The 23,179-nt window shown below is 46.0% G+C and overlaps 1 protein-coding gene across 1 annotated transcript in view; it reads right to left on the bottom strand.

The window, feature by feature from the left end:
- The window catches only part of c2cd3 (C2 domain containing 3 centriole elongation regulator), a 173,547-nt gene that overhangs the window by 20,130 nt on the left and 130,238 nt on the right, over positions 1-23,179 (bottom strand). Inside the window, exons 27-30 of the mRNA XM_038817737.1 lie at positions 16,369-16,571; positions 7,352-7,479; positions 6,978-7,118; positions 2,197-2,408 (exon numbers count right to left, since the gene is read on the bottom strand). Of these exons, the coding sequence (XP_038673665.1) occupies positions 2,197-2,408; positions 6,978-7,118; positions 7,352-7,479; positions 16,369-16,571 (684 nt within the window). The remainder of the gene's footprint in view (positions 1-2,196; positions 2,409-6,977; positions 7,119-7,351; positions 7,480-16,368; positions 16,572-23,179) is intronic.

The following is a 23,179-nucleotide window of genomic DNA, read 5'->3' as shown; positions in this document are numbered from 1 at the left end:
CACCACGCCAGGGCCAAGTTGGGAAATACCTGCATTAATTCTCGCCCACTGATATCAGGTCCAGAGGATCACGCAGACTTGGATAAATTAGGTGCCAAGCCCACTATTAGGATGCAAATGGATCAATTTTACCTATTTGCATCCTCCTGTTGGCACAGGGTGTGAAAGTCTATACCTGGGGATCCCGAGGATTGGAACGGGATCAAGGCTGCTTTTTACATAACGCTGGATTCTCCGCTACGTTGGGAACTCCACTACTGGCAGCACAGAATCCAGCCCAGTCTTTCAGAAAAGCAGACTATTTAAAGTAATTAGCGTAAGTAGTAAATACCAACACTTCAAATCCTTGTGTCAATCCACAATATCATGTGGCTCAAATTTGTGAGAAAACACACATCACAGGCAGAGGATACTGGACTGGGAAGTAGCATGGATATCCAGCAGCATTGGTCTATAAAATGCACGTAACCATATATTCTCTGCAGGCTATTGCAAACTAACTGACCTGACAGAAGCTGATGCTTATCCTATTCCACGAGAGGACATGCATCATTTTTAATATCGTTGCTACATGAAGCACATCAAATGCACAGCTACGGCAGTTAGTGACATATGAATTATTTTAACTGCTTTTTGTACATGCCATGAAACCATTTCAATCGTGCCTTTTTTGTAGATAGTGGTTATTACCCTATAACTGGGTTGTGTGGTGATAAAGACCTAGGGCGTGATTTTCCAAAAAATTTCTAAGTTCATTTGTGACGGTTTTTTCAGGGAGTTTCCTGTCGATTCTGCCGACGTGTTCCCCACCGCTAGTCAATGATACGTAGTCATTTTTTTTTTTGAGGCCTCACTGAGCATCTCACTGGTTTAGCTCACACTTGGAATTTTCTTTAGCACTGGGGAGCTGAATTTAATGAGATCTGGCCGCCATTTAAAGGGTGCCCTGATCTCTGAGTGAACTTGTGGGACCCCCATACCCCCCCAACCCATGGGCAATGTCACCCCCCCACACACATGGGCACTACCCCTCACCCCCCACCCATGGACACTACCCCACACTCTCCAAGTGAGGACGCCTCACTATCAAGTCCCTGGTGGGGCTCCCCCAAGCCCCATTATTGCACCCCCACCTTTCCAGGAACCCCATCCAACATACCACCCCCCCCCGCCCCCCCCAAGCTCTCGGAGGCCCCACCTTACCCACCCTACTTTCATGGGCATGGCCCCCCCCCCTCGATCCCTGAACTTTGGCAGTGCCTCCCTGCCACGTGCACCCATGCACTGCCACCCTGACACTCAGGCAGTGCTTCTGCCAGCTTGGCAGTGCCATCCGGGAACCTTGGCAGTGCCAGTGCCAAAGTGCCCACGATCTCAGAGGAGGGCCAGGGAGCTGGACTGACCCTAATCACCCAGGGGTCTCTGATGGCCCGGGAGACCTCCCCGGGTGCTGATTCGCCTGGTCCTCACTGGGGAGGCCGGTGGATCCTGTCATGCCAGTGGATAGTGGGTAAATTCGCCGTTTGGTCCTGCCCCCTGTGGGCAGGATTCTGACTCTGACGCCTCGCGGGAATGAGATAAACCCCACGAGGCATGAAACGTGCGAAGCCTGCGAGAGGACTCTCCCGGCATTCACAGGCCGCACTGCACTCAAGCGAGAGTGCAACGCGGCTGGTGGATCGCGCCCATAAGTTTCAAAGACAAAAGAAGTTTTGAAATATCAATTTGCGCTTAAAGAACCAGAGAGACAACCATCAAATGAAAAGCCTTAAGAACTACATTAAAAACAACTTTGGTTAGTCAGTTGGAAAAGGTCTGTTCTGTAGGTTTTGGCACATATAAATCTGCAATAATTACCATTTATATAAAAATAAAACTGCAAAGCAGTTCAATGGCATGTGCAACAGCAGTTTTCGGGTTGTTGGAACGCAATATTTTGTCGGTCAATTGTGTCACTAGTCTTATAAGATGATGGATCGTTTCACTTCTGAAGAACTTTTCTTCATCAAAATACTATCCCCTTTTTAATTTCACAAACTCGCCTTTTTATGGAAAGATCGAATTAATCTTACAATTACGAAGTCTGAGAACAAAGTTATTTTCTACAGAAAATTTGACTATTGATTTAAATAATCCTGATTTGTGAAATTGGATAAGAAAACATTGTAATCAAATTTGAAAATTGCTTCTGCTCACCATTTATAAAATGCTGGGTTTCAGAGACCAGTTTATTTGACTTCTCCAAGAGATGTTGCTCATCACAAGAATTTGATGATCTATGGTGATAATTCATAGTATTTTCATCTGCTCTTTGCGCTGGGGTGGGGTTTATCATTCGAGAAAATGAGGATGTAGAAAGCTTTTGACTGAAGTATCTTTGAATATCATCCAACTCACTGAGATTCCTCCTGCACATCAAAAGAGGGATAACATTAAAAAAACATGACATTTCAGTTGTAATAAACAAAAGCAGTTTTATTTACTTCAAGACAATACACCCATGTGTGAAGTGAAAAAAATGACATTGTCCAAAGAATAAAACTACATAGCGGCCAAGTTGCTTTTAATTTTCTTCTTTTAAAATCATGTAAGATTGTTATTAAAATGGTGCCACATTGTCACATATTCGCCTCCATTCAATTTAATTATTTTTCTGAGAATCAATGCTCCTCAAATGCACCACCCTTCATCATTTGGTCTCACTGAACTTCTGTGATCAAGAGCAGTAGGAGGTGGCCTGCTACTCAATTTCAAACTGTGCCGTATTAATCTAGCGGACGTGGTGAACAGTTTCCACAGGTGGGTGAACAGCAGAACACGACAGCAGAGATGCAGTTTATTGGTTTTCGGGGAGGGGAGGAATGCTGAAACACCATTCCGAAGAATTGATGTGGTGTATGTCAGCATTCCAATACTTTGCAAAAGGCTGACAAGACTATTTTCAGTTTACACATGGCCGTTCTTTAGGGTAAAGCAATCTAAATTTGATCATCCTTCGGACACAAAACTCTCCCAATAGTTAAAAAAAAAAATCTGAAGAACCTTCTTAATTAGCCCCCTTCCACAGTGTTGCTATAGTCACTCTAGGTAGGGTGGGCAAAATATTCTTAAAGACTCGTGATGCTTCCAAACAATAACAATATCAGAGTTCCAAAATGAATCACGTTAACTCTAAGAGCAAAATAGTTACATCACAAACTGATACACTGGGTTTTCCTTAATCCGCCTATAATTTAATAATCTTTATTGTCACAAGTAGGCTTACATTAACACTGCAACACATTCGGGCACCTGTGCAGGTAAACTGAGGGAGAATTCAGAATGTCCAAATTCCCTAACAGCACGTCTTTCGGCACTTGTGGGAGGAAACCAGAGCACCCGTGTTGCTCTGTTTACTTGCTATAAATATGGCGGTTAATAAGGTCGCTTTTCTTAATCCTAATTATGAGTATACTTCCAGAGTCGCCAGGTATCTCTTGATACCGCCACAAGGTTCAACCCTAATACCGATCAAAGAGCCAATACACCATAGAACACAGAACAGTACAGCACAGAACAGGCCCTTCGGCCCTCAATGTTGTGCCGAGCCATGATCACCCTACTCAAACCCACGTATCCACCCTATACCCGTAACCCAACAACCCCCCCTTAAACTTACTTTTATTAGGACACTACGGGCAATTTAGCATGGCCAATCCACCTAACCCGCACATCTTTGGACTGTGGGAGGAAACCGGAGCACCCGGAGGAAACCCACGCACACAGGGGGAGGACGTGCAGACTCCACACAGACAGTGACCCAGCTGGGAATCGAACCTGGGACCCTGGAGCTGTGAAGCATTTATGCTAACCACCATGCTACCCTGCTACACCAGTTAGTTCAAAGTCAATACTACTTTATTTACACACAGTCAGATCTACTCATGCACAATAATACTACAAGCTAAACTATCTCTATTACTAACCCCTAAATTTAACTTTGGGTGCCCGCTCAGTCAGAGGAACAATGGCCGTTGTTCGGATCAGAGGTAAGAGGAGAACAGCTAAGGTCGTCCGTCTGGTAGCGAGCGTTGAACTTGAACTTACTTGCTTCTGGTGGTGCTAGTGGAAGGCTCTCTCTGCTTGAGAGCCGAATCCTAGAGGCTGAACCTTTGTTGAGGGTTCCTTCTTATACTTGGAGGGGCTTTGCGCACTTTTTCTATTTAGTTTAGAGACAGCCTTAAACTTGGTCCCAATTAATTGGGCAGCTTCTTGATCATTGTCATCGATCTAAACCAATAAAAGGGGTGGGTGCCTTGATGGCTGGGCGTGTCCTAAGTGGCCATTGGCCTTGCTTTGTTTCTTCTGGTTGGGGTAGTGGCGCCGGAATGCCTGAGATAGTATCGGCTAGCTGAGCACTCGTTCTTTGTTTCCCGGAGATGGGCTATCAATATGTAATTCGACCCAGAGTTTCAATTCCGTCTGCTGACTGCCTTCCAAATATACATTCAGGCTCTGTACCTTCTTGTTGCTTAGTATTGTCCATATTTCCCTATAGGCTCTGCGAATGTCCATTTTATATACTGAAAGTGGCTATCCCAGATGACTACACCTTGAGGAAACCCACGCAGACACAGAGAGAACGTGCATACTCCACACAATGAACCAAGCCGGAATCGAACCTGGAACCCTGGAGTTGTGAAGCAACAGTGATAACCACTGTGCTACCCATAAATGGAGGATGTTTCATTTTATTTCAAATGGAGGGGGTTTCATTTTATAATATTTTGCCACAGTATTTTGACAAACTGCTGTCTCTAAACTAAATAAAAAGCTGTATTTTCCAAAGAGACTCCAGCCCTCAAGGTCAGTAGACGGCACGGTAGAACAGTGGTTAGCACTGCTGCTTCACATTTCAGGAACCCGGGTTCGATTCCCGGCTTCGGTCACTGTCTGTGCGAAGTCTGCATGTTCTCCGTGTGTCTGTGTGGGTTTCCTCCCACCGAAAGACTAACTTGTTCGGTGAATTGGACATTCTGAATTCTCCCATCAGTGTACCTGAACAGGCACCGTAGTGTGGCGACTAGGAGTATTTCCACAGTAACTTCATTGCAGTGCCTATTTCTGACACCAGTAAAGATTATTATAGCATTCTTTATGAATCAATAGTCAAAATAGCATTCTCAAAATTAATACATTATTACTTTATATATTACCACCATTCTTAATAGCTCTCGATGCGCTGTACTCTAGAGCCTTGGCAATGCCCCTGGGCGAGGTGGGCACTGCTGAGGCAGGTCAGCAAACTGAAGGAACATTAACAAGGAGTCATCTTCGCTGGCCTTCACAGCAGCAAGTACCCGAACAGGCGCCAAAATGTGGCGACTCGGGGTTTCTCGCAGTAACTTCATTGCAGTGTTAGCGTAAGCCTAGATGTGGCAATAAAGATTATTATTATTACAAATGAAGGTTGGTAGGTCCATTAGGGTGAAGGGAAACTCCTCTGCTGAAATTGGGCCCAGTCGTGATTGTGTCCTTTTACTTACGTGGGTATGGAGCTTCCAAATGCAATAACTGCTGTCCAAACATCTGCCTCCATTGACTTGGCAACCTCTGCTCATAGTGGTGTGGCCCCTCCACCAGCACAGCTGTTCAAAAAAAATGTTCCTAATTGGGGCCTTAATCCCCTTCAGTGGCTACCTGTCGCTGTGGAGCGGGCAGCTGATCATTTTCTAAGCCCATCCCTTGGAAAGTTCCTTGGCAGTGAGAGTGTTTCACAGAGCCACACAATGGGGTTCTCCCTTTTTCCCTGGCCTCTCCCCTCACACCTCCGCCTCTCAACCCGCATTCAAGTGGCCAGGAAAATCTCGCCTAAAGTCTCAATATGATGCAAATATAGCCCAAATGTACATTTTCAGGCTTATCTTTTGAACATTAAAAATATGAGTATTTGGCGAACAATTCAATTCTGTGAAGATGGTCTCAAGGGTGTAAATTGGCGATTACATATAATATTCTTTTCACTACTCATCAAGTTTCCTTTATTTACCTGTGTTGAACTAAATGACACTAAATGTTGACACAATGGTTCTTTTGAAGACTGATGATTAGAAAAGAGAGTCAGACAGGGGGTGGCATGGTGGCGCAGTGGTTAGCACTGCTGCCTCATGGCGCTGAGGACCCAAGTTCGGTCCCGGGTCACTGTTCATGTGGAGTTTGCACATTCTCCCCGTGTCTGCGTGGGTCTCACCCCCACAACCCAAAGATGTCCAGGGTAGATGGATAGGCATTCTAAATTACCCCTTAATTGGAAAAAAATAATTAGGTGCTCTAAATTTATTTTAAAAAAGAAAAGAAAATCAGATGAACTATTTTGGGCATGGGATTGTACCTTTTACCGATGTGATCGGCAAGGTATTAACCATTCTTAAAGCACAGTGGCTGGAATTAAATATTGTTACTACTTCAACTGTGTAAAGACGAGTTAAGATCATAGATTTAATGGAACCGGCAAAAGAACCAGAGGAGACATGAAGCAAAAGAAATTTATTAAGCAAGGTATGATCTGAAATGCACTGCCTTAAAGGATAGTCACAGTAAGACGTCTTACAACACCAATGGTGCTGTAAGACGTCTTACTGTGCCCACCCCAGTCCAACGCTGGCATCACCACATTAAAGGATGGTGGAAGCAGATTCAGTAATAAATTTCAAAAGGGAATTGAATAAATGCTCAAAGCAGGAATATTTGCAGTGCCATGGAGAAAGAACGGAGGAGCGTGACTAATTGGCACAGCTCTTTCAGAGAGTTGGCACGTACCTGCTGGGCTGAATGGCTTCCTGCTGGCTTGTATCATTCTATGAAACAGGAGCTGTCGGACTATTCTAAAAAGATTCGAAGAGGCTGGTGTTTTTTTTCAGGTCTCCAGCTTCGGCAGTATTTTGCTTTTTCCCCAAATGTAATAATTTTATACTTTAACGTAGAAGCAACGGGTTTACCTTAGAGCACTGAAAAGTGAAGTTCGTGAAGTTTGTGAAAGTGATTCCGAAAACCCAGTACTTTGCAAGGACTGATGGAACCTACGAATATTTTTCATGTGTTCCTCGTGGCGGGACGTTTGGATTTCTGTGTTGGCTGATCTGTTAAGAAGTTGGAAACCGCATTTCAATTTGCATTAGTTCCATTTGATTATTTAAGTTTAGCATGAAAGGTATCTCTGTACATGATTAAAACAAAGTTCACGGTTTAATCTCTTTACTCATCAACCATGCTTCCAAAGTAATTAGACGATCAGGCACAAACCTTTTCTTTTCCAAATTAGAAGTTTACATTTTCTTTACCCTAGCAGTAAAATCTTTGTGCAATTGCATACCTGTCATTGGCTGACGTCGCATCAGCATTCAGAGACGTGATGAATTGTTCTGAATATTTGGAGATGTGACTGGGAAAAGAATTATACATGCCGCTGGTCCTATATGACAATGATTCAAGGGTAGAAGCCTGCAATATTAAAGTCGCATTATTATATGTAACGTACAAAATCATTTTCTTGGCATTCCATTTTGAAAAGAAATAAACTTTGCTACTATAAACACTTCATAAATGCCTCCTTCTGCATTCGCTAGTTTCCTTCTCATTTCAAGTGGCACATATACTTCTCTGCCATTTCTCCAGTTGATATATTCTTGAATGATACTAGCCTGGATAAGGTTAAATAGGTGAATTTTGTCAATAGTTGGTGAGAGCAAGATGAGGCAAGAATTATTAATGGAATTCCCCAAGGTCTATTTTCAGTCCTCTGTTGTTTACATTATTTATAAATTGCAAGAAGACAAATGGTCCTTGTAATGTCATGAAGGTACTAAATAACAGCAAACCATTTAACCAGTTGAAGGGAGATTGTGATGTTTAAATTAATTTTCTCCAATTAAACAAGTGGGCTAAGAATGACAAATGGGATTTTAATGCCAGTAAGTGCACAGCAATGTACAATGGACCAGGAAAAGCGATTCTGTTTTGATAAAACAACTACAGCAACTGTTGTTCCTTGAAGGTCTCTCATTTGACTATTAACACAATTCAACCATGCTTGGTTGCCGAAGTCAAACAAGATCAAGCCAGAGCTTAGACAGTTCAAATGAACCAGTTATAAAGAAAGAAATTGCATTTCTAGATTAATCTTCATGACCTCAGTATGTTCCAAGCACTAAAAAGTTCCTTAACTGCAGAGTCCCAAATTCACTTCCTCTCAGGAGCTCGACACTCTCCTTCAATTCATCTATATTGGCAAACCCTCCAAATACAAGCCCTTCCTCACCTTAACCAGCCTCACTTCTCTCCACTTCCTATACATGCTGTCTATCCCACCTCGGCTCAAAACCGTGATTTTTGCATAACGGCGTTAAAAAGATTATTACATAATGAGGAAAATGATATACCTCTAAAGGATGGAGAAATGGGCATCAATTAGATGGCTACATATCTAAAAAAAAGACTTAAATATAGGTATCGTTCAGAAAAACACAGGTGACTTCACTTCCTTTGGAAAATAATAGAAAGAGGGTTGGTCATAATGTTTCACTCCTTGTCTATTAAACCATCAAGACATCCTCTTGCATTGTGTGGTAATATGGGCAGCTGCCCGACCTTTGTGCGTGATATAAAATTGGACACTTTAAGTCAAATTAGTTCCCAGGACGGGCCTGATGGGAATTCGAACTTGGCCAAGTTTGAATACAAGCACAGAAAAACTGCTAAGACACGTCTGGACCTGCCCTGTCAATCACATATCAGGAGATAATCGGTCCTATTCATATGCATCAATTGATTGTGTTGGGTTGCCCGGTTTTCCCGCCGGCACCATATATGGAGGGAGGTTACGTGCAAACAATACTCCTAGGAATGGACCCCTGGGGTTGTGCTCCTGGTGTCCTGCAGAGTTGCAATTGGTAACACCATTGGGTATTGCGAGCTCTGCCCCAATACCTCAATGGCTGAGGGCTAGAAAACTTTCTGGCAAGGCAAAAAGAGGGCCATAAAGATCGACCACCAGGAGGCTCCCCAGTGAAGACATGCGGAGATAGCAGAGAAGATTGGGCAACCGACCAGAGACGGAAAGAAGCAACGTGCGAACCCCACCTTTGCAGGCGAAGGCCCTGAGGAATCAACACTCAAAGAATCACAACTCGACTAAGGCAATTGGCAACCTTGGGATCACTTAGTATTGTTTTGGGATAATTTAAGAAGGGTAGCTGTTTCAATAAATAAATCTGGTTGAATCTCACACTTTTATTTGTCTGTGGTCCATCTCGCAAAGAAAGACACCTAGGTAAAATATTTGAGTAATAAACTGTCAAAGTGTCTGATGTTTTACAGACAAAAACTAGAATAATTTTAGCACAGCCCAGCAGCTTCTACTGGACACACACATCATAACTGGTGATAAAGTAGAGTACAGAAACAAAGGCAATTTTTCACTTCTGGATCTCTCGAGTTCGCAGGAGCAAGGCTGTTTGAATTAATATTGGTTTCCTTCCAGGACCGTTCTTCAAAAAAATGTCAAAACTTAATGGGAAATAAAGAAGTAGATATTGAGAAAGCATAGGATCCTCACATGAACCTAATAACTCTTTCAAATTGTGGATATCATGGGCTTCTTCAGGGAGCTGGTTACCTTTCCTCTGAGGCAACCATCTCTCTCAAAGAACAGGGAATTTCCTACAGATGTTTTCAGCTGAGGCATCTCCTCACAAACAAAGGGTCTTCAGTTCCCAGTCAAAAGACTCCACTTCTCAACAAACATCTAAATACATCAAAATGATCTTCATGCCAAAATAAACTGAATCACTAACACAGAAGTTGGTGAACTAAAGAATTTGGAGATACGGGTGAAAAGTGCTTTTCAGAAGCAAGCTTTTGTGCTGACCTTTTGGTATGAAGGACTACAATATTGAAACCCTATGACCACATAGCATGGTGAAACCTGCACCTAAAGAGTAGTGTAACAAAGCTGTTAAAGGAATTTGAAAAGCATTACGCTGATCAAAGATCAGTTTTCCTTACAACGACTGATGGATCCTTGCAAATAAACCCTGGGATTCCTTCTCTCAGCAGCCTGTAGATATGCACATATAATAATTGCTTTGGTACTGCTTGGAAGCCCACTCTTATAATAGTTGCCTGCCATTTTAATGTCAATTTTAATGTTAGTCACTCCCAAATGGCATCCTATGTGACTGTGATAAAGGTAAACTACCCCTTCTCGTCCTTCTCAATCTGTCTGTACCTGTTGTCATAGCCCACCGCACAATCCTCTGAAAGGGTCTGGTACATACAGGGTTAAAGTGGGAGTGCAGTAGCATCCACAGTGATATAAGGCAACACATAACTAGGTTCCTTTTGGCATTGGCCAGAGGCGTGTTAAGACCCAAGATGGAGATAGTTCCATGGCTTAGCTGTTACTGCATATTTGTACATAGTTAAAAGTAGTTAATAAAGGTTTGCTGGTAAAATACAGAAGACTACGAAGACTTCTTTAGCAGGCACATTCTGCAACAAACACAATCCCAATAAAAACTCCTCCTATACCTCCCTGTTGTTCAGCTGATTGGGACTGCATTAGCTTGGTTCCATTCTTGGTTATCTAATTGCAGCCAGAGTATTACATGCAACATCTTTTCTTCCCCATCTCACTTCCACATTGTTGCCTTGGGTGTCTCCCAACAATCAATCCTTGCCCCCTTCCTATTTTACTTCTACGTTTGTTTTCATATATACACTAAAGACACCCAGCTTTACCTCACCACCACCACCCAAAGACGTGCAGGTTAAGTGGACTGGCCATGATAAATTGCCCTTAGTGACCAAAAAGGTTGGGAGGGATTATTGGGGATAGGGTGGAAGTGAGGGCTGCAGTGGGTCAGTGCAGACTCGATGGGCCGAATGGCCTCCTTCTGCACTGTATGTTCTATATTCTATGTTCACTCACGAACGTCCACTGTTGGTTGCCAGACATTCAGAACGAGATCAGTGATTAAATGCACTGCAGATAATCACCATGCCTCTTTAAACAGCATGTTCCAATCTGCGATCTCTACTACCTAGAAGAGCAAGGGCAGCAGAATCATTGGAATCTGCAAATTCACCTCCAAGCCACACACCACTCTTTCACTGTTGTTGGGCTAAAAACCTGGCATTCCCCTCCCAACAGCATTCTGATGCACCCACATTAGAAAGACTGCAGCAGTTTACAAAAGGTGGCAGATCTGCACTCAACTAATTCTGCTAATTCAACTAACTAAAATTGAAGTCTCAGTCCAGAGACTTCATCTAGGTTGACACCTCAATTTGATACTGAGGGAATACGGCCCTGTTGGAGGTGCCATCTTTCAGATGAGATGTTACACCACAACCTTCTCAGGTGGATGTAAAGATCCCACGCAATATTTCAGAAGTCAAGAGTTCTTCTCTGGCCAATATTTATCCCTCAAGCAACATCATTAAAATCAACAATCTGATCATTTAGGAATATAGGAGCAGGGGTAAGCCATTTGGTACCTCGAGCCTGCTCCGCCATCTAAGTGCATCATGGCTGATCTTCTACCTCAGGGACATCTTTCTGCATTATAGAGTGGTTAGCACTGCTGCCTCACGGCACCGAGGTCCCGGGTTCGATCCCGGCCACGGGTCACTGTCCGTGTGGAGTTTGCACATTCTCCCAGTGTCTGCATGGGTCTCACCCCCAGAATCCAAAAGATGCGCGGGGTAGATGGATTGGCCATGCTAAATTGCCCCCTAATTGGAAAAATAAAAATAAAAAATCTTTCTGCATTATCCCTTTATGTCATTAGTATCTAGAAATCGATCAATCTCTGATTTGAATGTGTGCAATGACTGAGCCTTCAACAGCCCTCGGAGGGGTACAGAATTCCAAAGAATTCTCTGACTGTTGCTCGTGAGACTTCGCGCTGTGCAAATTGTTTTTTAAAATATTTTTATTCTCCTCCTTTTTCACATTTTCTCCCAAATTTACACCCACCAACGATAAACAATAATCAGTAACAAATATGTCAATCCCCATATTAATAACAACAATCCCATCCTCCCACCAAACCCCAAACATTAGCCCGCATGTTCACATAAACAAATGACAAAAAGGAATCAGTAATCACCCATAGTCACCATTAACAAACACAGTCCCCCTCCCCACAACCCTCCCATCCCCCCCCCCCCCCCCCGCAACTAATGTTCGATGTTATCCAGTTCTTGGAAAGTGCATAATGAATAATGCCCATGAATTGTAGAACCCCTCCGTCCTTCCCCTCAGTTCAAACGTGACCTTCTCAAGAGTCAAGAAATCCAACAGGCCCCCCCGCCATGCCAGGACACAGGGTGGAGAGGTTGCTCTCCATGAAATGAAATGAAAATCGCTTATTGTCAGGAGTAGGCTTCAAATGAAGTTACTGTGAAAAGCCCCTAGTCGCCACATTCCGGCGTCTGTTCGGGGAGGCTGTGATGGGAATCGAACCGTGCTGCTAGCCTGCTTGCAAAGCCAGCGATTTAGCCCTGTGCAAAACAGCCCCTTGCTGTCCAACCCATCAGGATATGCCTTTGGGCGATCAACGAGGTGAAGGCTACAACATCTGCCCGCGCACAAGGTGGAGGTGTTCACTCTCCGGTGCAACTCACACCAGAACCCCTCCTCCATATATCCTCTCCCAACTCTTCCTCCCACTTTGCTTTTATCCCTTCTAGTGGTGCCTTCTCCTCTTCCAAAATAGTTCCGTAAACCGCCACTACCCCCTTCTCCAGTCCCCCTGTCGTCAGCTCCTCCTCCAGCAACGTGGAGGCCGGCTCCACCGGGAAGCTCTGCATCTCCTTTCTGGCAAAATCTCGAACCTGCATGTATCTAAACATTTCTCCAGGCTCCAGCCCATACTTCACTTCCAACTCCTTCAATCCTGCAAACCGACCCATAAGAAACAAATCTTTTAGTGTCCTAATCCCCTTCTCCTTCCATTTCCGAAAATTTCCATCCCATTTCCCTGGTGCAAATTTGTGGTCCCCCCGAATCGGCATTTTCCTTGACCCTGCCCCCAACCCGAAGTGTTGGCGAAACTTCCTCCAAATTCTCAATGCGGCTATTATTACCGAACTCCCTGAGTATTTCCCCGGGGCCATCGGGAGCGGCGCTGTTGCTAGTGCTTTCAATCCCGACCCCCTGCACAAACTCTCCTCCATTCTGACCCACTGGGAATCAACCCCTCTGACCCAGCTCCACATTCGCTGCCCAGTAATAATACATCAGGTTCAGAAGACCGAAACCCCCTGCCTGCCTTCCCCCCAGTAGCAGCACCTTTCTAACTCTGGCCACCTTCCCTCCCCATATGAACAAAATAATCATTCCTTCAATCTCTCAGAAAAATGCTATTGGCTTGAAAATCGGCAGGCATTGGAAAATAAACAGAAATCGCAGCAACACGTTCATTTTAGCCGTCTGTACCCGACTGGCCAGCGACAGAGGGAGACCATCCCACCTTGCCAGATCAGCTTTCACGCTCCCCACCAAATTAGAAATGTTGTACCTGCAGAGCCCCCCCCCCAGACAACCTCCACCCCCAGGTATCTAAAGTGATTCCCTGCCCTATGGAATGGCAGCCACCACATCCCTGCCCCCACCCCCCGGCTGAGACACCACAAAATACTCACTCTTGTCTAGATTTAGCTTGTACTCCGAGAAAGACACAAACACCTGAATCAGCTCCAGTATTCCCCCTATCGACACACTCGGTTCCGACACGTATAACAGCAAGTTATCGGCATATAAGGACGCCCTATGCTCTGTCCCCCCCTGCACTATTCCTTTCCATACCCCAACTTCTGAATGCGATGGCCAACGGCTCAATCGCGAGAGCAAACAGCAGGGGGGACATAGGACATCCCTGTCTAGTCTCACGATGGAGAGAAAAGTATCTCGAGCTGATGTTATTTGTGCGGACACTCGCCCTCGGCTCCTTATATAGTAGCTTTACCCACAAATCTTGGTCCAATTCCAAAACGCTCCAGAACTGCCATCAAGTACCTCCATTCTACCCGGTCAAACGCCTTCTCAGCGTTCAATGTCACAACCACCTCTGTTTCCTTCCCCTGCCGGTGCAATAACCACGTTCAATACCCTTTAACGTTTGAAAAGAGCTGCCTCCCTCTCACGAACCCCATCTGATCTTCACCTATCACCTTCGGGAGGCATTCCTCCAGCCTACCCACCAGTACCTTCGCCAATACTCTTGCGTCCACATTCAGAAGTGACATGGACCGCTAGGACATACACTCCGTCGGATTCTTATCTTTTTTTAGCAACAGGGAAATCGATGCCTGCCCCAAGGTTTGTGGCAACACCCCCTCCCCTATCGCCTCTTCAAACATCCCCACCATCAGGGGTGCCAGTTTATCCTTGAATTTTTTTATAATATTCCACCGGAAACCGATCCGGCCACCTTCCCGACTGCATCCTCCCAATCACATCTTCCATCTCCTGCTCCATTATTACTCCCTCTAATGTAGCCCTGTCCCCCTCCCCTAGCCTCGGGTACTCCAACCCATCTAGAAATTCCTGCATCTCCCCGTCTCCCCCAGGTGGCTTTGACCTGTACATAGAATTCCTCAAAGACCTTGTTAATCAGATCCGGAGCCACCACCAACTTCACTGCCCTATCCCTCACCTGAAGAATTTCCCTTGCCACTGCTTCCCTCCGGAGCTGACCTGCTAACATACGCCTTATCTCCATGTTCATAACTGCACCCCTCGCTCACCTCAGTTGGCGCACCACCTTCCTGGCAGATATCGGTCAAAGCCCGCCTGTAGTTCCTTCCTCTTTTCCAACTTCGCTGGGTCCCCATCTTCTGCATAACTCCTATCTACCTCCAACATCTAATCTATTGCCCTCTGCCGCTCCAACCTCTCCTCTTTGTCCACTCTGGCCTTAAACACGATCACATCACGCCTCACCACCGCCTTTAGAGCCTCCCAGACAACTGCCTTCGTCACCTCACCCGTACATTTGAAACCTACATATTCCTCAATTACCTTTTCAATTTTGTCACAGAACCCTTGGTCCCCAAAAGACCCACACCTAATTTCCACCCCGGCCTCTGTGTTACCCCCTTCTCCAGTACCGTATCCACCCAATGCGGAGCATGATCTGATACCACAATTGCCGAGTATTCCGACCCCATAACCCCAGCCAGCAAAGCCTTCCCCACCTCGAAAAAGTCAATCTGAGAGTACACCTTATGGACTGCTGAGAAAAATGAGTACTCCCGTTCCCACGGGTGCAGAAACCTCCAAGAGTTCACCCCTCCCATTTCGACCATTGTCCAGCCAATGCCTTTGCCCCCCCCCACCACCGATGGGAACAGCAAGCGCGGCCGTGACCTGTCCAACCTTGACTCCTGCACCAAGTTCCAGTCTCTCTCTCTCTCTCTACTACCCTCCCCCCCCACAATCCACATGACAATCCTAACTGGGGGTCTCTCATCCCCCCTTCTTATCCAATATCATTCTACCACCGGGCCCTGCCCCATGAGCCTGACTGCCCCTATCCATTATTAACATCGAACCCCTTCCCCCTTCCCAAAATCTCCCCCTACATTTCCTCTCGAAAATACATCTCCCAGCATTGATCCCTTCCCCCCGCCCGCCTTGCTCGCCTCGTAGGCTCATCGAAACCTGCTAACCAGGCTCCAATGTCCGCAGCCCTCCTCTCACCTCACCTCCGTTCACTAGCTGATTTTAGATAGATGGCGTGGGTGGCTCCCCTCCCCCCCCCCCCCCCCCCCCCCCAACAAAGGGAGACAGTCGTCCCCCCAAGTCCCAGAGAAAACAAAACACCAATCCAACCCATACAATTCACTAAAATAGCCGTCGCAACACAGAATGCCAATCAACCCAACCAATAACTTGAACTCTGTAACAATGTGAAGTGAGGTAAATTACAATTCATGTCAATGAAAAGAAAGTTATAGCATTTATACATTTACCAGCTCCCCAATCACAGTCCAGTCTCTCTTCCAGCTCCACCCCTCACGTCATGCATTGTGCAAATTTAATGCTGCGTTTCTTGTATTACTGTTGACTACTGTGTTGTTATGCCATTCTTCGATGTTAGCTCAAAGCCACCACATCACCATAGGAGTGAATAATGAACTTTTGTACGCGGAATCCCAGATGTGCACTTATCTTCTGCCAGCCTGCAGTAGTGCTTTAACGCTAACTCATTGCACTACCATCGTGTTGAACTGACATTATCTATGTTCAGACCAATTGCTTTGCTCAACCTCCGCCTTCAGTGACCAACTTATTTCCAACAAATCAAGAAAAAAAATACTTACAGAACCTGCTACTTGTTTGTGTGTTTGGGTCGATCTCTTCTCTCTCAGGTGATGGATATTCTCCAAAGGGGTAATTGCTACTTTAAGTTGTCCTTGGCATTGACCACTAAAATCAGTGATATTGTACCAGCCACAAATAGTTAGGAATCCGGATAATAAAGCAGAAAGATCTACAGTGGCAAACCCTATAACCCGATCAATATCTAAAACACAAAACACAGCATTTAATATGATTTGATAATGCACTATGTGAAGAGAAAAGCCTTATGAGTTTGTTACTATTTACACTTTGTAGCGCTTTCATTAGCGATTGTTATGAGCCCAATTGGTGTTATAACTGGGCGGGAAGGTCCCTGAATGGAACCCTAGCTCGAAAGTCTGTAGCTTTTACTTTTTTTAAATAAAACTTGGAGGAACAGAGTTAGGATCTCTAATTAGTTTTAACAAGAAATTTTTTTTTAAAAATTGGATTACGATACAAAATGTCTTTACTCCACCCCCTCCCCCCTTTATGGTAACAGTTACACACAGGTTTTAGGATTAAGACAGATTACAAAGTAACACCTAATCTACAATGATATTAACTAGTCCCTTTTAAGCACACAAGATGACTGTGGGCAAATACATGCTCCACTCTGAACCCCAAGTGAATGTTTGTGGACGTCTCCTCAGAACCTCCCCAGATGATTCTCACGAGAGAGTTTCCACACTCCATTCTGAAAACCACGCTTTAAAAATCTTCTCTCATAATAATAATCATCCTTTCTTTAGTTCTTGCATTCCAAAACCCAGACCAGATTTTCAAAACAACATTTTTAAACAACGCTACAACCCTACTTTTAACGACTAATCCAATCCACACCAACCCGTTTAGGATTTCCTCGTCTTCAATGCTATGCAAACTGCTCACAATGGCTCAACTTCATTCCCAAACTGCATTAAAATGGTAAACATTTCATTTACCTCTCGAGGTCTGCGTCCCACTTTAAATCTAGTTACTGCAATTGTCTCTTCAACTCAGAACACTTTGTATACTCTTTAATTAATTCTTCTGAATACCTTGGTTTTTGGTCTGTAAACTTCCAAGTGCCTTAAACACTCTTTCTCTCCCAATTCCCTGGTCAGGACTGTAACTTGTACTTTAGGATACCTGCCTCTTTGCAGCTCCTGCCCAGTCCAGTCGTTCTTCTGGCAGAGTTGAGAGATGTTCACTCCCCGAGGTCCTGTCTCTAACTGCCCACAAATTCAGCTAAACCCAAAAGCTTTTTTTATCCTTATAATGTCCTCCAGTTGCTAAGCTACCCCATATGCTTGTGCTTTTCTATTAACTCTTCATGCTGTAGCCCTCTTTGAGTACAATAGAAACACAACTGGAACTTAACCAACCCCACACATACAAACACCTTTGTCCAGCATGAATCTAACTAGAGGTTTTACCCTTCCAGCCACAGAAACATGAAGTAAACACACCTAAAACTACACCTTATTTCTAATGGTTTACCATAACAAATATGAATCCCTTAAAACTACCTTTGATTTCCTAACACCTCTTATGAGGGACCTTATTAAAAGCCTTCAGAAATCCAAATACAACACCCCTACTGGTTCTCCTGTACCTATTTTATTAGTTATATCCTCAAAAATCAGCAGTAGATTTGTTAAACATATAGAAAGGCAGCCTACTATGTAAATGAAGAGAAACTTCAGAGTGCTTCAATGCAGAGGGATCTGTGTGTCTTTGTGCTTGAATCACAAAACTAGTCGGCAGGTACAGCAGATAAGCAGATAATAAGGAAGGAAAGTGGAATTTGGCATTTATAGCTAAAGGGATAGAATATAAAAGTAGGAAGTGTTGCTGCAACTGTACAGGGCATTAGCGAGGCTGTTCTTAGGAGCATTGTATCCAGTTTTTGTCCCCTCATTTCAGGAGTGATGTAATTGTATTGGAGACAGATCAGGGGAGGTTCACTGGATTGATTACAAAGATTTCGGGCGGGATTCTCCGTGAGCCAATACCAAAATCGGGAAGGGCGATTGGGCGGAGAATTGTTACCGGCGCCAAAATCACAGCAGGTGCAGATTTGACGCTAAATCGCAATGTTCCAGCACCTCGATAGCGGCATCAATGCGTTCTGGAACGCACGTACAGTAGACACTGTTTGCATATCACTAGCGATCCCGACCCGGTATTCTCCGGGGCCTCCGCGATTCTCCGTCTCCGATGGGCCGAGATCCCTTGTGCTTTTAAAAATCGTGAAACTGGGGTGGTAGCTGCCGAGGGAGAGAGAGGGGGTACGGAAAGTGTCCAACATCGCCATAGTGTGCTAATAGTTGAGCTGCTCCCCCGGATACTTCTGCCAGGGCCGGGGGGAGTAGCAGGGGGTGGCCTGGAGGTGGCTCTGGGGTCAGAGTGGAGGGGATCGGAACACCATTGCCGCAGCTGGAAGGCAGCCATACAGCTGCACACACCGCAAACAGCCCACTTGTGAACTTAGTGCCATGGGTAGTATAGGTGTCCCCCAGGCCACCCCCCTGGCCCAAGCCGACCCATCAGCTGCATGGGTACTCTCCAGCACAAGCAGTGCCATCTTGTTGGCTGGGATGTGTGTGTGTGAGGAGTGTAATGTGTATGCACGGCTGCAGCTTGTCAGCCTCCCGAGTGTCAATCACGGACCCAGTGAATTCCGCACCGTTTTTCATTGGAATCGATTGCGTTCCACGCTGCACCGGTGCTAGCCCCTTAATAGTAGCGGAATCAGTCCAGGTGTGCCACAGTTTTTCTGTCGTGAAGGTCCACAAATTCTGCGTTGGCGTCAACACTTAGTCTCAGAAACGGAGAATCCCGTCCAACAGGTTTTTCTTATGTAGATTGAACAGTTTAGGCAACAGTTTGGAGAATAAGACGAGATCAAATTGCGGTTTAGAGGGGATTGATAAAGGGGATTGACAAAGTAGACATACATCTGATGCTTGCTCTTGTGGGGCATGGTTTTAGGATAAGGAGTAGCAGATTAAAATAGCGATGAGGAGAAATTACTTTTCTCAAAGGATAATGAATCTATGGAATTCACTACCCCAGAGTGTGGTGGATGCTGGACATTTGAGGAGATAGGCAGATGTTTAATTGGAAATGGGTTGAAGGGTTATGGAGAACGGGCAGGAAAGTGGAGTTGAGACAGAGATGATCACCCATGATCATATTGAATGGTGAAGCAAGCTCAAGAGACTCAACTGCCTACGCCTGCTCCTAATTCTTATGTAAAACTACCTTTGTTTACTGGACACCAGAGAAAGAACCTTTTCCTTCCAATTATTCAAGTTTGGTGCAGTGTGCAGGTCAAGTATACCATTTCAGTGCAACACCCTACTAAACCAAGACATTTCTCACAACGAGTACTTTGTTGGGCGGTGCTGTTTCTAAATTCTGCACAAGTGTTTTTTTTTAAAGCTACTTCCACAAAATAAACAAACCATACAAACAAAATACTGTTTACAAACCTCAACCCATGAAAGAAAAATCCCCCAAACCACAATCCCATCCCCCCTTCCCCAAACCAGTTATGGTGACCAATTCCTAAAGGAGGAAGAGAAAGGTCACAATCTCCTGTAGGCCTGGGCGCAGGGCCCACCCAAGTCAGACACCAACCCTGCGCCTATTGCAAGACAAAGGCCCTTAGTCCCGGTCAGAGCCTTACCACCGCCCCCCCCCAACAAATCTGAAGCGTTTATCAGAAAAAATAACCTTCTGCTCACCCCACCAACAAACAAGCTAGGCTCACTGAACCTTGTCCAAACGGATCCAACAAGTCGTAGCCCCTCCTCCCACTCACTAGCTAAAACTTTAGTCAGCAAAAGGTAAGCCTCTCCCCCAAAACAGGGTGTATGTTCAAAAGTACAAAGAAAAACAACGTTCCCCAGCCCTCCCGGCTGCAGGAGTAACCAAACTGCAACGTCCCTCTCCTAAGGCCATATACATAGAAACATAAATAGAAGTGGGAGGAGGCCATTTGGCCCATCAAGTCTGTTCCGCCATTCATTAGGATCATGGCTGATCATCAAGTTGTATGCCCTGATCCCGCCTTCCCCCCCTATCCCTTTTGCCCCAAAAGCTATATCTAACTCCTAAAAATTACACAACGATTTGGCCTCGACTACTTTTTTGCGGTAGTAAATTCCACAGATTCACCACTCTCTGGGTGAAGACATTCCTCCTCACCTCACTGCTAAAAGGTTTACTCCTTATCCTCAAACAACAACGCGTAGTTCTGGACCACCCCCACCATCGGGAACATTCTTTCTGAATCAATCCTGTCTAATCCTGTTAGCATTTTATAAGTTTCTATGAGATCCCTCTCACTCTTCTGAACTCCAATGAATATAATCCTAACTGACTTAGCCTCTCCTCATATGACAGTCCTGCCATCTCAGGAATCAGCCTGGTAAACCTTCGCTGTACTCCCTCCAGACCAAGAACATTCTTCCCCAGATGAGGACACTAAAACTGCACACAATACTCCAATAATGGAATCCAATAATCATTGCCCGTGGTGGCTCTTTCGCCCGAGACGACTGTCGGTGTACTTGATCCAACTCTGGAGGATACATTCGCATGTGCCCCCCTCATGCACAAAAAAAGCATGTACTCAGTCGACGTCAGCCCTCCAACTCTTCTGGCAACCCCACGATTCTGAAGTTCTGACTCTTTGACCTGTTCTCCTCGTCATCCACCTTTGCCCTCTGTTGGAACCAACAATTCTATGGACACGTGCTTGTAGGATTAGAATAGCGGTTTTAATATACTTACAACAGAGCCAGCCTGTTAGCTGTTGAACTTTCGGTGAACTGACCGGCTGACCCTGTGGCACTCTTTACACAGCAGCTCCCGGGGGAGGAGTCCTGGGCGGAGCCAAGGGAGGAGCCCCGTACAACTCTCAAGCATTCCCAGAGCTACTCCCCCTGGAGGTCAGATAGTGCAACTGCACTTACAATATAGACACATGTATATACAGGTTATAATCCGGTGTGAATCACATTCACCCCATTCACCCCCTGTGAAAAAAATCGAGTCCAGCGGGAGTGGTGGCTCACAGAGTTAGTCTGTCCGGTGGACGAATTGTTCTTTTCGATCTGCGGAGCACCGGGGTTGCAGCCTCTTGCGGTGGCTGGGTGGGTGTTGAAAGCTGGGGTACGATGGCAGACTCCGGGGCGGGTCTCATCCGAACTTTATACACCTCTGGCTCGACCGGAGACTGTTGGCAGGCTGGTTCTGGCGCGTGGAACCGGTGGGGTGAGCTTGCGGGATCGGGGTCGCGAGGAGGCGGCAGCATAGGGAACGGGGTAAGGGGTTCCTCAGTGGGGGTGGGGGCTGGATCCAGCGGGTGCCAGGTCCCGAAGGGATACTGTGTTCTGGTGACTGTCCAGGAACTTCACAAATGCATACTGGCGGTTGGAATGGAGGAGGCGCACCTTTTCAACAAGGGGGTCAGTTTTGTGCCCCCTGACGTGCTTCCTCAGGAGGACCGGGCCTGGTGTCCTCAGCCACGCCGGAAGTGAGACTCCCGTGGTAGTGCCCCTAGGAAAAATGAATAGTCGCTCTTGAGGGGTTTGATTTGTAGCTGTACAAAGGAGGGATCTGATAGCATGGAGCGAGTCTGGGAGGACTTCTTGCCATTGGGAGACTTGGAATTTTCTGGACCGGAGGGTCAGCAGGACGGTCTTCCAGACTGTCGCGTTCTCCCTCTCCACCTGTCCGTTCCCCCTGGGGTTGTAGCTGGTAGTCCTGCTCGATGCGATGCCCTTGTCGAGCAGGTACTGACGCAGCTCGTCGCTCATAAAGGACGAACCCCGGTCGCTGTGCACGTAGCTGGGGAAACCGAACAGGGTGAAGACACTATGCAGGGCCCTAATGACTGTGTGGGAAGTCATATCAGGGCATGGAATGACAAAAAGGAATCGGGAGAACTCGTCGATGATGTTGAGGAAATAGATGTTCTTGTTAGTGGGGGGAAGTGGCCCGTTGAAATCGATCGCAAGGCATTCAAAGGGCCTAGAAGCCTTGACCAGGTGGGCCCTGTCTGGTCTATAGACGTGCGGTTTGCACTCCGCACAGATCGGGCAGTCCCTGGTGACCGCTTTTACCTCCTCGTTGGAGAAAGGCAGGTTTCGGGCTCTGATGCAGTGGTCGAGCCTGGATGGCAGAGGTCCACGTGGATGGCTTTCAGACGGTTGATCTGCACGCTGGTGCATGTCCCGTGGGATAGGACATCCGAGGGCTCGTTGAGCTTCCACGGTTGATATTTAATATCGTAACTAGAGGTGGAGAGTTCGATCCTCCACCGAAGGATTTTATCATTTTTTATTTTGCCCCTTTGCGAGTTGTCAAACATAAAGGCAACCGATCATTGGTCAGTGATGAGGGTGAACCTCCTACCTGCGAGGTAGTGCCTCCAGTGACGAACAGCCTCCACGATGGCTTGCGCTTCCTTCACGACTGAGGAGTGTCGGAGTTCTGAAGCGGATAGGGTACAGGAGAAAAATGCAACGGGCCTCCCTGCCTGATTTAAAGTGGCTGCTAGAGCTACCTCTGAGGCGTCGCTCTCAACCTGAAAGGGAGTGGATTCATCCACCGCCCGCATGGCTGCTTTGGCGATGTCCTCCTTGATGCAGCTGAAGGCCTGGCGCGCCTCAGCAGACAGGGGAAATTGTGTGGCCTTAAAGAGTGGGCGGGCTTTGTCCGCATATTGAGGGACCCACTGGGCGTAGTATGAAAAGAACCCCAAGCACCGTTTGAGGGCTTTGGGGCAATGCGGTC

This window comes from Scyliorhinus canicula, chromosome 14 (assembly GCF_902713615.1).
Source record: "Scyliorhinus canicula chromosome 14, sScyCan1.1, whole genome shotgun sequence".
NCBI classification, from domain to species: domain Eukaryota; kingdom Metazoa; phylum Chordata; class Chondrichthyes; order Carcharhiniformes; family Scyliorhinidae; genus Scyliorhinus; species Scyliorhinus canicula.
Note: the sequence above shows the minus strand (reverse complement) of the source record. Positions and strands in the feature narration are given on the sequence as shown.